Source organism: Hylaeus volcanicus, chromosome 3 (genome assembly GCF_026283585.1).
Source record: "Hylaeus volcanicus isolate JK05 chromosome 3, UHH_iyHylVolc1.0_haploid, whole genome shotgun sequence".
NCBI lineage: Eukaryota > Metazoa > Arthropoda > Insecta > Hymenoptera > Colletidae > Hylaeus > Hylaeus volcanicus.
The window spans coordinates 26375828-26391632 of record NC_071978.1 but is presented as its reverse complement, the minus strand read 5'-3'; the positions used below and the strand labels follow the sequence as shown (position 1 = coordinate 26391632).

General features: G+C 36.4%; 4 protein-coding genes and 1 long non-coding RNA gene across 6 annotated transcripts; 3 read left to right on the top strand and 2 right to left on the bottom strand.

The window, feature by feature from the left end:
• Positions 1–6979: 6979 nt before the first annotated feature.
• LOC128873124 (uncharacterized) lies at positions 6980–8139 on the top strand. The gene is made up of 2 exons (XR_008456332.1): positions 6980–7558; positions 7713–8139. It is a non-coding gene; the product is annotated as an uncharacterized LOC128873124 (long non-coding RNA).
• Positions 8140–9259: 1120 nt separating this feature from the next.
• LOC128873122 (transcription initiation factor IIA subunit 2) lies at positions 9260–10580 on the top strand. The gene is made up of 4 exons (XM_054116444.1): positions 9260–9454; positions 9644–9748; positions 9838–9967; positions 10054–10580. The coding sequence occupies exons 1-4, from the start codon at positions 9383–9385 to the stop codon at positions 10083–10085; spliced, it is 339 nt and encodes a 112-aa protein (XP_053972419.1). The 5' UTR covers positions 9260–9382; the 3' UTR covers positions 10086–10580.
• On the bottom strand, positions 10581–13724 carry LOC128873115 (membrane-bound transcription factor site-2 protease). 2 transcript variants are annotated; one of them, XM_054116426.1, is made up of 6 exons: positions 13582–13724; positions 12179–12457; positions 11617–11967; positions 11378–11536; positions 11032–11289; positions 10581–10961 (listed from the first exon to the last, which is right to left on the bottom strand). In XM_054116426.1, the coding sequence occupies exons 1-6, from the start codon at positions 13588–13590 to the stop codon at positions 10593–10595; spliced, it is 1425 nt and encodes a 474-aa protein (XP_053972401.1). In that variant the 5' UTR covers positions 13591–13724; the 3' UTR covers positions 10581–10592. The 2 variants fall into 2 exon arrangements, with proteins under 2 accessions (XP_053972401.1, XP_053972399.1); XM_054116424.1 differs by lacking the exon at positions 13582–13724 and adding an exon at positions 12600–13101.
• LOC128873121 (prefoldin subunit 2-like) lies at positions 13147–14416 on the top strand. The gene is made up of 3 exons (XM_054116443.1): positions 13147–13561; positions 13754–13877; positions 13938–14416. Exons 1-3 carry the CDS (start codon positions 13416–13418, stop codon positions 14100–14102), a joined length of 435 nt encoding a protein of 144 aa, XP_053972418.1. The 5' UTR covers positions 13147–13415; the 3' UTR covers positions 14103–14416.
• A 124-nt stretch (positions 14417–14540) lies between these two features.
• LOC128873120 (uncharacterized) lies at positions 14541–15740 on the bottom strand. The gene is made up of 4 exons (XM_054116442.1): positions 15395–15740; positions 14990–15175; positions 14756–14917; positions 14541–14682 (listed from the first exon to the last, which is right to left on the bottom strand). The coding sequence occupies exons 1-4, from the start codon at positions 15452–15454 to the stop codon at positions 14581–14583; spliced, it is 510 nt and encodes a 169-aa protein (XP_053972417.1). The 5' UTR covers positions 15455–15740; the 3' UTR covers positions 14541–14580.
• Between the last annotated feature and the right edge of the window lie 65 nt (positions 15741–15805).

Sequence of the window (15805 nt, the reverse complement as noted above, 5' to 3'; positions counted from 1 at the left end):
CTCCTTTCATTCCAATTCTCTGCCACCCCTTTGCCCCACAGTTTGGCCGACCGGTGGGGCTCTCTTTCCTTCGCGTATCCTACGTTTCCTTCTCTAGTTCTCCTTCAAGTTTCACCCAACTTTCCCAAGCCCTTTTCCCCACCCCCGCTACGGACAACGTCGACGCTGCCGCGACGACATACGGTGTATCCTCCGTCCCCTTCTAACCACCGCGCTTCGATATTTTCTATCTTTATTCTCTTTTCGCCCGCTAACTTGCCCGCGAGCTCGCGAGCTCTCTGCACCGCTTCCTCCCTCCGAACGGGGGAATGCGCGTTACAGCCTGAAACGCGCTCGCACGAGTATTTGTTAACGCTGCGACGATACAGTGGGACAGAATTCGCTCGCAACGCGATAAAAATAATCGAACCGTTTCGGTGGGAACGGGGGAAAATCTTCGACGAGTGGTCTCCTCGATATCTCTGCGCGATACGCGATCGCTCTCGTTCTTTCATATCCTTGGCGTGTCGCAGCGGTAAATTGACAATTATAAATATCCGACAGAGTCAAGTTTGTTTTTATATGAACCCTGAAAATTCCAGATTATTTCTAGGTGTCCCGATGTAGGATTTCGAAGGGTCTGTGGACTCTCAGAGGCTCTTGAATTCAACAAAAAAAGTGAATGTTGTAACATATTACAGCAGAGCACATTACAAAATAGGGGTTGAAAAGAGGATAACCTGTTTATTTAAAACAGGATAATATTCGCGATCCCTGATCGTGTCTGATAGTTCGATCAACCCAGGCCACGCATAAACGGAACGAAGTTGGGAAACCGATAAAACGATCGCGTCGAGGGCCGATTCGAGATTGTGTAAGAGCAATCAGTTTGCTTCTTTGGTGCTATTTCCACTGCGGGAATCTTTTCGCAATTTCCTAAATCGAAACGCTTGGGGAAACATTGCGAGGATACCACGGTCGATGTAATTTTGCCTCGTCCGTGCCGCTGCTGCGCGTCTGGCACTCGTAAAGCGAGAAATATAGATTTTACTTTCAGGCAGTAGGTCGAGACGCGTCAGATCAGACGTTAGCGGAACTATGACAGTGATTTATCAGGCGCGAGTTCAGCGGTAAAGCGCGCGATGAGCGTAAATTTTGCGACCATGTAACGAATTAAATACGCCCAGCCGTGGGATGAACTGCGAGTGCCCGTTATTGACGTTGACATGGTTTCCAGTAACGCGATACCCCGGGTAAACCAAGATCGCATTGTATACATCGGATAGTGAATCTGTATACTATTATCGTAATTCGACATACGGTAGAGAATCGTTTCGAATTTCATGTTTTTGGTTATCAGTTTAGTAATGAAATTTGTGATTTGCTGTTGCGAAATGAGTTGTAAAAAGACACCAACATTTTTTAGGTCCCCATTGGGGATGTTTAATTAATATGTAACGTAAAATTTCGTACGATAGACAAAGTAGACAAAATTCGAAAAAAACAATGAAAGCTTTCATAAAGGTAGCTGACGATTCTAAAAATTCTAGGGAGCGGTGTGCCTTCCGTGCGAAAAGACTTTTACGTGCGAGCCATAATGTAGCAAACCTAGTATGCTCAACCAACTGCGTCGAACGAGAAAACCTCTATTGTAGTGCATGCCTTAAGCAGCGGCACGCTTCGATGGGGATGGAAGGGAGTTGAAAACGGATGTGCGCGTGGCCGGACGTCGTGACGCCTGCGTCAATCTGCGATTCATTGCCCTGGCAACGGCGACGCTTACCGTTCGTGCCTTTTTCTCTTTCTCGCTAAGCTCAATCGTCGTTTCACTTATCTCTTTCGACATACGGATATTCCCATTTTCCGCTCCTCGTGACTTCTATCTCTTTCCCACCCGTCCCGCGTTTCCTTCTTATCCCCGCGTCACGGGAACACACCATTGAGGTTTACCTTCCACGACGTAACAAGTGGATATTGTCATTTCCTATACGATCATTTCCCTTCTTTAGGTACCTTTAGACGTTTTCGCGAGGCCCATGCTTTCTTCTATTCAAACCGAAGGAGATGGTTTGGCATTTTTTAACTTTCGTTCCATTTTTTGTTTCGACGTTTGTTTCCAAGTTTCGTTTTCAGACTGTTAAGCCAACCGGTAGAGAAAACGGAACAGAGTTGGGAGTGAAAAACATATACCTATTAATCTACGCATCCCATTTTATGTAACTGCACAATCGGTTTGCTGTTACTATTTTTGTCACACAAAAATACTCTATTGATTGGCCTGTGTGGAAAACGAATAAACTGAACATCGAGATCAAGCAACGGATACAAAGGTGATCATTTCGCTATTAAATTACGCGAATAAAATCTACTAAACTAAAAGTTACGAAGAGCTCTCGCATATTTCATGGGCGGACCTCTACGCTGCTTGGTAAGTGACGCGTGACCGAAAGGAAAAGAGAAGTTTCCCCTAGTCTGCCTAACCCAAACCGTGTTCAGTGTTTTATCGACGAAAAAGCGAGACTCAGAAAAACACATAACTTGCGCTTTAGAGTATAGCGAGTGCTTCTTTGGAGGAAATTGATTTTTATCATTCGGGACGTACGCGTGCTATTCGAGCACGAAACGTCTGGCGTGTCTGACCATTGCTACCCGTTTCTACTTAGCGCGATATTCGTGGCACTGTTCGCTTCAACTGGTTCTATATAAATTGGGTATGTTGGGTATTAACTGGTTAATTATAAATTGGGTATTCTCTTGGCGTTCTACTGTTACCTGCGTACTGTAATCGTTGAATTATGTAAATATAAATTCGTTGAATATTTATGTTAATGAATTCACGTGTGAAATGAAAACGAATTATGAGAGGAAGAGACGCGTGAAAATCATTGCTATATTCGACAATTTTTTTTTTTAAAAAACAATCGTATTAATGAAAAATCTGTTCGCTGGAGTATCAGACCCACTGTCCAACTTCTCGTCTCCTCACAGAACCTTCGAGCTTCCCCAAATCTATATCCACGTTAACCGACTCCGTTTATGTCGTCTTCGGAAGAAAATCTTACTGGTAAGACGCCACGGCTCCCCGTGTTATACCCAGCACTCTCCACTTCCATCGATTGAATAACGAAGATGCCTCCCCCGCCCTCTCCCTTTATCGCGGATAAAGTTCACTGTCATAATAACTTCGGCGTCTCTAAATGGTACGTATATCCGTAATAAATTGTTCTTGCAAAGTTACCGAATAGCTATACGAATAGCGAACTCCCTCCAGCCTGATCGGTGCGTCTCCTACCAACCCACCTTCACCCCGAACCAACCTCAACCCCTCTCACCGAGACGTCGCTATGCTACTCTTAAAGATGCTTTTCGTTGCACTCCCACACAGTGGAATCCGATCGATGCCGTTGTCCCGTTCTGGCGCGATGAAACTCGCCACGTTCGATGTCCTCCTCCGACAAATCGGACCTCGAATCCGACTATACGCATTTTCCATTGTGTACTTCGCGACCTTATCCTTTCTTTCTCTCTCCGTTCCCAGCGATTACTCGGGAATCTCGTCCTCTATCCTCGTTTCCTCTCCTGGCACGTTGCTTCGGAACGGATCCGAGAACCTCGCTAACCCAGCCGCTGGAAACGTGTGCCGTCGGATGCGCACGTTCCACGACCTCGAAACTCGCCTACGAAAATCTTTTGCTCCCCGAAGAGACTGGTTATAGCCTCCCCGCTTCAAAGATTTGGAAAATCGAACTTTCGCTTTCTGTTCCAGCGCGGAAAGTATATTTTAGGGGTAAATTTCTTTACAAAGATACAAATAATATCTATTCATTCTTATATTACTTGGTAGTTAAAAAAACTAATCTTAGTCTTTCAAAATAAAAGTCTTCTATTCCCATCTCAAGATCTGATCGTATTTCCTTCCATTCATTTATGCATTTCTCGATAATTAACGATCGATATCTCTACAAGAAGTCTTCTATTCTCGTCTCAAGATTCGATTATACTTCCTTCCATTCACGCTTAGATTCCTTGGTAACCAATAACAAAATTACTAACATCTCTCCAAATTACGATTTCACGATGACTAATATTCTCGTGTTTCGAGAAGATATTTATAGTAATTTTTTATCCTGTTTGCAGTGTACGAATGGTACAGCCTCCTTTATCGGTTTCTTCTAATCGTGTCGTCGCAAGAAATCCACCAGTTCCGTTTCGCGTGCCTCTGGATTCCTGCTACCCGTGAGCTCCGATCCTCTCGTCCCGATTCTTCGCTTCTCGACCGTTGTTGCCCCTCGTTACGGGGTTGCATCGACTTAATTGACCTTTGCTTTTGCTCGAATCCGTGAGATCTCGTTCAGATCTCGCCGGTCTGTGTACGGCAACCTGAAGGACTATCTGGAATGTGTACGTTCCTTATCCGAATATCGACGACCGACGATTTGAATCGCTGAGGATCTTAATCGACGCGGTGGGAATATATTCTTCAGAGAAGGCGAGTGCTCGCAAGAAACATTTAAATAACCCCCTATTAATCAAATATTACGGACGACTCCGTTCGCGATCGAGTGCTCCTTTAGCACCTTTGATCGTCACCTTTGAAAAGAATTAAAAACGCTCGGGGCTAAAGATTTCACACCTTTGATTAAATCGGTGATTTACGCGGCATCCAAAGGGATGAGGGTTCTCCCTATTTATTCGCTGTTAGCATCCAGATCAAATCAAGAATCGATGATTCAAATTAAAAAGAATTGTAGAAATTCTTTTTTTAGCTGAAGCTGAAGAGATTTTGCTTCGTACTTCTTGAAAAACATAATAACTGACGCGTTTCGTTCAATAATATTATATACGTATCGCATTTAAATCAAATTACAAATGAATGCTCCAAATGGGTAGCTTTGAATCTTTGAATAAAGCTCAAGGGTCTTAGTAAACGTCTTTAACGTCACATCAATTATGATCCACAGTATCAAACGCTTCACTGAAGTCGCTGTATCGAATATCGGTCAAAAATAGTTTGTCGGTAGCAGTGCACTCGGAAACGATTGTGTCTATTCGAATCCCGTATAAAGTATTTCAAGCATCGCGCTAATAATAAATCTCTGAAGAAACGTACAACTCGTAAAGAAGTGGGTATAATTTTCGCGAGCTAAATTCATGGAAACCGGCCTATTCATTTCCGGCTCGAAAGACTTTGTACCTCTTTCGGTTTACCGAGAAAAGTTTTGCATGCGCGCTGAAGTTTTCACTCGTAATTACTTGGCCATCTAAACTTGCCGGATAGTAAGAAGACTTCCTCTCTTATACGTCCCACCTGGTTGCTCGAATTAGTGGAGGTTGGAGTTGCTCTTACTTATTAAATAAAACTTCTCGCGTTATAGCAGTGATCGAATGGTAACAAAGAAACTGAACGCAATCGTGCATTCCTTGCTGATAATTTCACATTTCTACGAGAAAAACACATTAAACTTAATAATATCCTTCCTCTTTCCTATTTTATCGTATTTAGCGAGGATTGAAGAATGACTAAAATTATGGTTGTTCGTTAATTGGAATAAATTAGTCGTTAGTCACAATTATATATTTATCGTTAGCTACGATTAGTAATCATTAGTCAGTAATCGTATTAATGGTTAATGGAAATGTACATTAAACAAGTATCCAGATAATAAAAAAAGTGTTTAGAAAAAAGAAATGAATTTATTCGTACCGTTTCATTTACACGGACATAATTCTCACGGAAAACAAATTGATCAACAAACTGATTCAAGCTTTGTAAATTTCGGAGAAAATGAATGTTCGACGAGGGGAAAAAAGTGATACAGCGTTTAGTATGATCAGAAGATATTGCATTTGCGCCTCGGCAAGAATATAAGAGTGATAATTAAACGACAAAGCGTGGAACGTAGCCACTCGTACGAGAAGCAAGTCAAAACGGGGAATTAAAAAAACTTTCAATTGCTAGCATACGACCTGGAACCATTCCAGCCATTACACTCATAATTTATCAATTCTTATAAAGCTCGAGCAATCGTAAAGGAGAGGAAGCGAGTACTAAATAATTACACGGCGTCGTTGCGATCAGAAAACACGGTGAAAGTTCTGATTGCCGTGCTGAAAATCGCGTAACAACATCGGAGGGAAGAAAAAAGCAACGCGACTGGAAAGGAAGTGTAAATACTGTGAAGTGAAGCCAACGAAATGGTAAATACCCAGTCAGAGTTCAGATCAGACTGAAATCTACGAAAGGAAGAACAGGAAGCTGTACGTACAGGATACTTATTGCAATTGCGTAGATTGTAATACATTTCTTAACACATTTGTAATACCTTTGCTTACACTCGTAACCAGTGGTTCTACTTCATTTTTAATTTATACAATTTAAAAGCGATGCCTAAATTGAAAACTGGATTTGGGCGCAAATAATTCTAATGGCGGCCATTTTGAAGCAGCATGCAAAATGTTACGAATTACAAATTTACTTTAAGAAACTTACTATTAATTCCATAACAATTTATCAATACTCACATACAGCACTGTAAAAATCTTTTTTAAGAAGAATAATTTAACTCAAAATACAGGGTGTCCCAAAAATGTTGGAGGTCCTTGAAAGGGGTGGTTCGGGAGGTGATTTGAAACAACTTTTTCCTTTGCAAAAATGTCGGATGGGGCTTCGTTAAGTAGATATTAATAAAAAAAAAACCGACCAATCAGAGCGCGCGGATACCGTTGAAGTGGCCGCGGTAGCGAAGGCTACGCGCTGACTGGCCGCGTCAATATCCTTCGATGCACGTCGAGTCACTTGTTCGCGTACGAGAGCGGCTACCTAGCGCGTAGCCGTCGCTATCGCGGCCGCTCCAACAGTATTCGCGCGCTCTGATTGGTCAGTGTTTTCCGTTAATATCTCCTCAACGAAGCCTCGGACAACAATTTCGCTAAAAAAGAAGTTGTTTCAAATCACCCCCTGAACCACCCTTTTCAAGGATCTCCAACATCTTTGGGACACCCTGTATAATCTCATAAATACATGTTTAGAAATGCCATATTAAATAATTTCCACTCCCGCAACAATTACGCGTAAAAATAAAAGAGACTCACCAAAACGAGGCTTCATATGTGAAGACGTAATCTATCCGGTCCCTCGGTTCACCATCCTCTCAAACTTCATAACTCGGTCACTTCATGTGGCGCCTAAAATTGCACATGAAAAGCACATTAACCTGCGATTCGATATAGCGTTCGTAGAACCTTATAGCCACTACTGATTACGCACTTTATGCTTCACCCGTGAGTTACCACTACGGATTAACTTTCGCGCGAGTCGACGAACTTTGTCCGAACTTCGATTGTTAACCCCTTAGGCACAGTTGAATTCGGCACGAGTCTGTTTATTTGTACGGCCGAGGTCAACGCGAATTACGTGCAAGGCACTATAGTCGTGCCTAAGAGGTTAAAATAGTCACTCGTGGACGCCACGTTAAATATAAAGTCGGTAGACTCGTAACGTAAACAAAGAATGAAACTGTCAGTATCGAAATATCGACAAGAAGCAGCCACGCACCTTTCGCGTCTGAACCGAATCGAGGTATTTGTTAAACGTTATTTTCCTGTCAAGCACGCGCGTAGAATAGGCGTGATACGTTAATTGATATGTCACTACCGAGCTAACCGCGTCTGTTATAGCCTGTGTTTCCCTGAACTTTTGAAATTCCACTCTAAATTTTGATTTGTCTGCGCAGTGAGCGGTGGGGAGCACCGAGGGATGTCGCGCACTGTTTGCACCACGTGTCCGTTCGGAAAGTTCGCGGGATAAGGGGTGAACAGGCCACGTTGGTGTTACAGTTACCTGCCGCATTGACCATCCGCAGATAGCGTTATCAAACATTCACAAGGTATACGTGTTACACATGCGACTGGAGGACTGTTACTCTTCCTTGTATAGATTTGCTACGTATACGATACATTAGCTTCGTTCCTTTAATAAGAATGTTATTTCTATCCTTTTTTTTTTTTAGATCACCGACGATCGCTGAACAATAATTGCAGAAAATACATATTGTCATGTGTATGTGCAATTTTTATATTGTACATGGAAGAAAGTGAACTCTATTATCTGTTTGTATAAATTATTGTACTTGACTGGTAAAATATATTTTGTGCAGCCAAGATTGATTTCCAGTTCTATGGCGCTCTTACAAAATACTGTTTAATCTATTATAATACTAAATAAATCATATTTTCCACATAAATCTTTACATAGTATAAAATAAAATCCCTGGCAGGCATCCGTCTGTTTCACTCTTTTATAGAGCATTTCTCGAGAAAGGTTTAAGTGTATGAAGCATCAGTCTATATTAATCTAAACCGTTGAAGGTATCTTTAATCTTTAAACAATATAAGGAAGAATTATTAAGCATTAAAGTTCTACAAAAAAAGTCCGCGACAGCATATATCTATCTTTAAAGACAGCCCTCAATGCCGTATTTTCAGCCATGTAGTTGTATCCGTGTTGACGTTAAGAAAAAAGACGACGAATATCGTTTATAAGGAGAAGCGGGGACAAGTCGAAGCCAGGACAGATCGCTAGTGAAAAATAAATTGATTGTTGTATTCACTTATACGAAAAAAACTTTCTTAATTTACTCTTAATTTAATTAAATAAAAGGGCATTCAAATTTCCCGCGGGAAATTGGACTGCCATTTAGCGGTGAACATACCGAACTAATTTTCGGAGTTTAGTCAGCGCCTCTATCGGGAAAACGCTCAAGTTTGTCCTCAATAGTTCCTTTTTTCACCGCTAGATGGCACTTTTAGATGGTAATTACCGACATGATGGTAATGTACCGATAGTTGTCGGTAAAAAAACAGTATAAATGGCGCCATCTAGCAGTGAAAAAGAGAACTATTGAGGTCAAACTTGAGCGTTTTCCCGATAGAGGCGCTGACTAAACTCCGAAATTTAGTTCGGCTTATTCGCCGCTAGATGGCTATTCATTTGAGTAAAAATAGCGGAAACTCACAAGAAAAACTGCGATAGTTTAAAAGTTTATAAAAGAGGGCTAGTCTATTATAAAAGGAAACCGACCAAGACCAATTTTAGCGAAGCAAATGACGAAAAAAATGGCAAAAAAAATGTTGGTAGAAAATTCAAAATCGCTCCCAGGAGAAGTTGGGACAAGTCGTTAAAAAATGATATAATGAAATTCTATGTTGCATTTAAACTTACCGCTGTTTTCAATGTCACATTCCGCACATTGGTTCATTTATGCGACCAGGTGTTGCAGCACCTTCGCCTAGAAATCGGTTAATCAACAAATATCATTGAAGGTCTTCGTTACGCACAAAGTTTACTTTTGCATTATCCAACATTGATTTATTTTAATATTGTTCCTATTTTACTGTAAGGACAATGTCTTATCAATTATATCGAAACACGACATTAGGTAATACATTACAGGAAAGTCTTGATGAACTAATTCAGGTATGCTTATGTAAATTTGTTCAGTAATCGAGGTTAGAATTTTCGTAGAATATTGAATGCAATTACTATCGAAGTAATATGAAAATTCTGATCAAAATTTATTTTCTATATAGAATGAATGTTTACCACAAATTAAATACATAATCTATAAATTTTCTTTAAAATTATATAATAATACAATGTTTATAGTATGGACAAATCACACCACAATTAGCAATTAAAGTACTATTGCAATTTGATAAAGCAATAAATCAGGCACTTGCAACCAGAGTTAAATCTAGACTTTCATTTAAGGTATATGTCCGTAAATATATGCATTTAATAATATTTATATCAATCAAATTGTATAAATGTTATAATTGTCATTTATATAAAATTCATAGGCTGGCAAATTAAATACTTATAGATTTTGTGACAATGTTTGGACATTTATGCTAAATGATGTTGAATTTCGTGAAGTCCAAGAAGTTGCAATAGTGGATAAAGTTAAAATTGTAGCATGCGATGGAAAAAGTAAGTATACTACCATATTTTCTAATTATTAGTAATATGTTAAAATTAATTAGTAAACAATATTAATAACATTCATATTATTACAGCATTGGATGCAGATGCAGCAACAAAGCGATAACACTGCTACCTTGCATGAGCAATTATAATTATCGTATCCCACAGATAAGGAAGTACTAATTACAAAGAAACTTCAACATATATAGTAATATAAGCGAAACACATTATACGTTCAGCTATAGTGGTTAAATCATATACAGTAACTATAATCATGACACTATGTTGAAAGTAGGAACATAAAGATTACTTGCTTTTCTTTCTTACCAGAACCTAGTGTTAGTTTTATTTTTATATTGTATTTGGAAGTGAATAGACTTTATACATCATATGTCTACTACAACTTATCTTCGAGAAATACAAAAATATGTTGTATAATATAATCTTCCTATGTGGTCCAACATGTTGTTCCAAAGATGTAAATAATTCTATAAACGAGACTGCAAGGTTTACTAAGATATCTAAATAAGTGATACTAAATGGCATTAAGGATATACATGAACGTTGTTCATTACAATGTACTTTGTACTACAAATATAAGTCTTGGATATTAACAACATTTTCTTACTACTTATAATAATTTATTCATAAGTAAATACAATAAGTTTATGGTCAGAAGTAACGTACCTATACTTGTTATCGTTAATATGATGGTTTGTCTGATATTTTTATTATGTGGTGTAAAATTTAATAAATAAAGTACAAGTATATTTATAATGTATTGCCCGTCCAAAAAGAAACAAGGCACAATATTAATAACTGCTAGTCCTGCAGAAAATATTGTAATGTATTTGCAGAAAAGCACCAAAGCTTCTGGTAACTTTGAGTTTAAAAATGAATATTTCGGTATCCAATCAGATACATCGACTGTTCGATAAATGTCCGCAGGATGTCCAAAAAATAGAACATCTTTTCCTTCTCTTCTCTTTATTTGAACAATCTATATGAAGTATCTTGATAAATTAACCGTTATCCGGACAATAAATAAGTGTATCTTTTGGTTCACCTACCTTAGTGACATTATCAAGAGAAGGCTTCAAACAATGAGTATCATGAAATAAACATTCATGACTCGCGTAACAAAAATGTTGCGATTGATTAATCATAATTCTAGCTGGAAGGCAAGAGTGTGGTGGTAAATGGAGAGGAGCAGCTTGTGGCCCCTCAATATATTCAAAGCACAAACTTCCACTAACTTCACTATCTGAAGTACAACAATTCATGACACCATTAGTTTTTTGTCTGGCTGGAACTGATTCATCATATTCCTAAATGTATACATAAATATTACAAAAATATATTAATACAAAAATATGTAAGAAAAAAATAAAAAGTAAATAGGAACAAAATTATTACCTGAATGAATGACTGCTTAACACAATATCCAAGAGGAGGCTGATTTACTGTATTTAAGATACAATCATACCAATCCTCACTCTGCTTTACAGGACAGTCATTTATTTCGTATATTATATCATGTTCAAGAAGTCCTGATGGGCCTAATACAGGCGAATTCTATAAATGTAGATGTTTACAATAAAAGAAAATTAACAATAAAAACTTAGTTTTGTTATTAATATGCATCTTCCACTTACTGGTAAAATAGTTTTCACATAAATCCCATTACCAACTGAATAAAATGGTGTCCATAACCATGTAGAAAGCATAAGAACAGTTGCAGCAAATATAGCCAGTACAATGTTGTGCCAAATTCCAGCACATGTAACTCGTAATTGGTTTTTTAATGGTAATGCAGTAAGTTGTTCACTGCTTATATGCACATAAGCGATAGGTATTGTGAATGCAATCAGTACTCCTAAACCAAATAATTGAACATCTTCTCTTGCTGCAGCCAATGCATGTCCCAGTTCATGCATAATACTACAAACTGCTAATGTAATTACATAGTAACCAATTTCATTAAAGGGCACATCTATTCCAGGTAACTGTAAAATGAATGAACTTGTATACTATTACATTTTTTCTTTAAATTTCAAATAATAAAAACACTAAAAAATATATTAAACATGCAATTTATAATTTTTAAGGCTGTTTTATCACTTAAAGTTTTTTAATACTGAAATTACTTAATATATATTTTCATAAATGAAGTTCTATAAAAATAAGCACTTAAAAATTATATCGAAACAAATTTACCATGGTTTCTAACAAAGGTTCAGAATTACTGTTATCAAGAGATGGTCCATTAGTCCATATATTGAATGTCATCTTTAGAACTGCAATTGTTGCAATGGGCAGAAGAATAACGCAAACAATAACTCCTGCATTGAACCATGCAGTCCAAAACTTGGAACGATCCATTCCCCATTTTATTATTTTACGATTAAATGCTGTTGTGAACCACTTTATTCTTAATGCTTGTATTTCTAAACCAGTATTCTTTAAAAAGTAAAGATATGGATAATGTGAACATGTCTGAAACATACAAAATAATATTTTCTTTAGTATTATTTACAAAACATCAAATAAATGCAGTAAATTATTGTATTATTATACTATAATACGTTATAGTTGTAAGTTTATGTCAAAAACTGCGTTCATTTTTAGTAAATTATACCTTAAAAATTGTGTCAAAGAAGAACAACGAACAATGAATGAGACCTATCCCAATTAATACACTTAAAGCATCCATTCTCTGGAAATTTATTTCGATATTCTATGTGAAAACTTTTCATATTACATTAAATATCAATGTTCACTTCGTCTAATGTCACACAACTTGAATCGCATTACATGTTTCTTCAAGCACAGTTGTAAAAAACGTAAAACTATAAGTACAACCGGTAGATTTATCCTTGCCGTGTTAGGAGAAAATCACCAGGCCTATCCTTTCTCCTGTTCCATAGACAATTTGATTGGTGAAGGAAAAAGGGCAAATGACGTTAGTGACTTTCTCCTAACAGTCTTCAAAATTAATTATCGAAGAGTGTAATCAAGCAATGACATTGCTGATTTTACAGTTATTACTAAATAACAACCAGACGAAATTAAGATCGAGATCTACCAAATAAAAATTACTGATGTCGGAAAACACTTGTTTAAACAAGTATTTTGCAATTGGTTTGTAAAAATATCTTTTAAAACAAGTGAAAATATAGATCTACATGTTCTTTTTATGGGTGACACTATAAAATTGACCACGAGTAAAATAATCGATATTATTTTATTGATTGATCGATATTAAAGTGTCATCGTTTATGAAAAATAAGGAAGACGAATGTAGCTGTAATAAAACTTTGTAAATTAAACAAACGCAACATAGTGATTTTTATGCGTAACGATATCAGACTTGATTTAAATCCATTTATAAATACGCATCAGAAAAATCGCGAATTTTACTTATTGGATCCAAGAGACCAGTAAAGCTTATAATATGGCTAACTATAGAAAAGCCGGAAAATCTTCACAAAATGCGAAGCCTAGTGAAGAAATATTGTTAGTATTTCAAAAAATGTGCAAAGATCAAAGAATCCTAGCTAATAATTTGTCGGAAATAGAAGCTGAACTGAATGAACACAAGTATGAATTTTCTAACCTACATTAATCATTCGTTTTCTTTTTTTTTTTCTTTTTTTACATACAATAGAACTCTACAATAATTTTTATGTACAAATAAAACTGTACACTCGATAGTTTTTTCAATGGATACATTATTAGATTGATTGAATTCTTGTATTTAAATTTAAAATATTTGTACATTTAACATTTTAGCATTGCAATTGACACATTAAAACATGTAGACCCAAAAAGGAAATGCTATGAACTGGCAGGATCTGTTTTGTGTGAACGTACTGTAGAAAATGTAATGCCTGGATTAATAAAGAATAAAGAAGGGGTAAGATTTATTTTAGATTTTAGTTTATTAACCATAAGTAATGTGTTTTATGATTTGTAGCTAGTAATAGTTATAGATGATTTGACTGATCAGTTAAGGGAAACAGGAATTGAAATAAACGAATTTAAAAAGAAGCACAACATTAAAATCAGAGGACAACAGGATTTACAACAAGAAGGTGAAGATTCTATGAAAGGAAAACGAAGCACAGTCATTGTTTCCTAATTTATTTGCATTTAAACCACTCTTTGACATTTATTCATTTAACATTTTTACAAAACATTCTGTTAATTAAAGTAAGCTATGAAAGAGGAAATATTATTTAAAAAATATTTTTATTTGCTATAATTACATTTTTCATATAAAAATGGTAATTTGATATTTCATCTCTATGACCTACATTGTAGGTTCTAGAACTATACCAAAAATAATTTACACACCAGTCAATATCAGCACACATACTCCACAGTCTAAAACCATAATCTGCTGCTGAGAACATTATATCTGAATGTTTACAATAAATATATATTTATTTGATACATGACTATGTCCAGTATAGTACTTCATGCAAATACTAATTACAACACCATGTGGTCCCATCTTGTCATATTTGCTATCCTCTTGATTGGGAACGCATGAAAGACTTATTGTTTGTCACATTAAATTTAATATGTAGTGTACCACTTTAAATGTCTTAAAAACATTATAGTGGAAACCCAATAATAGGAATTCCACTTGTTATACCTAATACAGCTCCTACTAAGTTCAATATTCTATTACCTAATTGAATACAACTTTGTGGCTTCTGAAAATAATACCAAAATTGAAATAATTGTATAATTATAAATTAATAGCAGCAAAACATTATAGGAACTTACAGAAATGTCAGTACAAAGGAATCGAATATTATATTTGTCTCTTAATTTTGTTGATTTATGGGAGGCCATTCCTATACTTTTTGTGATTCCTTGGCAATTTACCATACACACAGCACCACAATTGATATAATGTTTATCTATGAAACATATGTTTGTCTCTACCTTAAATATTAATTTAATTTTATATAGATAATTGTTACAATTACTATTATTGAACCTAAGTTTTATGCTTACTTCAGATAAGGACTGTACTCTCCAATCAAAGACAAAAATAATATAATCTATGCTCAAGTTAAACCGAATCTTGGTAATATCACTAACAGATTCGCACTTGTGCACTATAACCCTCCATTTTCTCTCTTTAGCACTTTCATGTAATGCTTCAGAAACCTTATGACATAATTCTGCCGGTCCCATAACCTATTTAAATGCCATTATCAGAGTTCCAAAGTTTTCATTTAATATTTCCAATGTAAACATAACCTTAAAAGGTTAGATTTATTCTACTTCAAATAAAACGTATTGAAAAGTTCATCGAACATTAAAATACTACATAATACAATAATAAAGGAAATACTTTTATTCATGTAACAATGATAATAAACAATACATCATAAAATTCAAGTATTTTAAACATACCAAAAGGGAAACTGAATAGTCACTTCGAGGTTTACTGAATTTAGTGAGAATCTCTGCCATAGCTCTTCTTCAAAAACATTTAATTTGGAGAAGTCTCATCGTCGGATTAAAATACACAAAAATGTTCACTTTCATCTCACAAATAAGAAATGCCTATTTTGTATTGCTTGATATTTTCATTTTCTATAGTGCATCAAACAGGAGATGAATCGTCATTGATCATGTCAATGATCCATTGTCAAAAACAATTGGATATCACAGTCAATAAAGTCATAATAAATTTCTATGAGCTAGCAAATGGTATAGCCATTTGGCCAATTTGACAGTAAACGAATCTAACGAAATTGAACTTTTTTATTAAACATATGATCAGCACCATCGGTGGGGAAACGCCCAAGTTTGTAGTGAAAT

Bases quoted from the DNA above. Each gene is read 5' to 3' on its own strand.
- LOC128873122 (XM_054116444.1), top strand. From the start codon at position 9,383: ATGTCTTATCAATTATATCGAAACACGACATTAGGTAATACATTACAG. The intron at 9,455-9,643 runs GTATGCTTATGT...CAATGTTTATAG, and splicing joins GTCTTGATGAACTAATTCAG to TATGGACAAATCACACCACA. The intron at 9,968-10,053 runs GTAAGTATACTA...ATATTATTACAG, and splicing joins TGTAGCATGCGATGGAAAAA to CATTGGATGCAGATGCAGCA.
- LOC128873115 (XM_054116424.1), bottom strand. From the start codon at position 12,674: ATGGATGCTTTAAGTGTATTAATTGGGATAGGTCTCATTCATTGTTCG. The intron at 12,458-12,599 runs GTATAATTTACT...TGTATGTTTCAG, and splicing joins TCTTTGACACAATTTTTAAG to ACATGTTCACATTATCCATA. The intron at 11,290-11,377 runs GTAATAATTTTG...GTATACATTTAG, and splicing joins TTAAGCAGTCATTCATTCAG to GAATATGATGAATCAGTTCC.
- LOC128873121 (XM_054116443.1), top strand. From the start codon at position 13,416: ATGGCTAACTATAGAAAAGCCGGAAAATCTTCACAAAATGCGAAGCCT. The intron at 13,562-13,753 runs GTATGAATTTTC...TTAACATTTTAG, and splicing joins GCTGAACTGAATGAACACAA to CATTGCAATTGACACATTAA. The intron at 13,878-13,937 runs GTAAGATTTATT...TATGATTTGTAG, and splicing joins TAATAAAGAATAAAGAAGGG to CTAGTAATAGTTATAGATGA.
- LOC128873120 (XM_054116442.1), bottom strand. From the start codon at position 15,454: ATGGCAGAGATTCTCACTAAATTCAGTAAACCTCGAAGTGACTATTCA. The intron at 14,918-14,989 runs GTAAGCATAAAA...TTAATATTTAAG, and splicing joins GAGTACAGTCCTTATCTGAA to GTAGAGACAAACATATGTTT. The intron at 14,683-14,755 runs GTAAGTTCCTAT...TATTATTTTCAG, and splicing joins TCCTTTGTACTGACATTTCT to AAGCCACAAAGTTGTATTCA.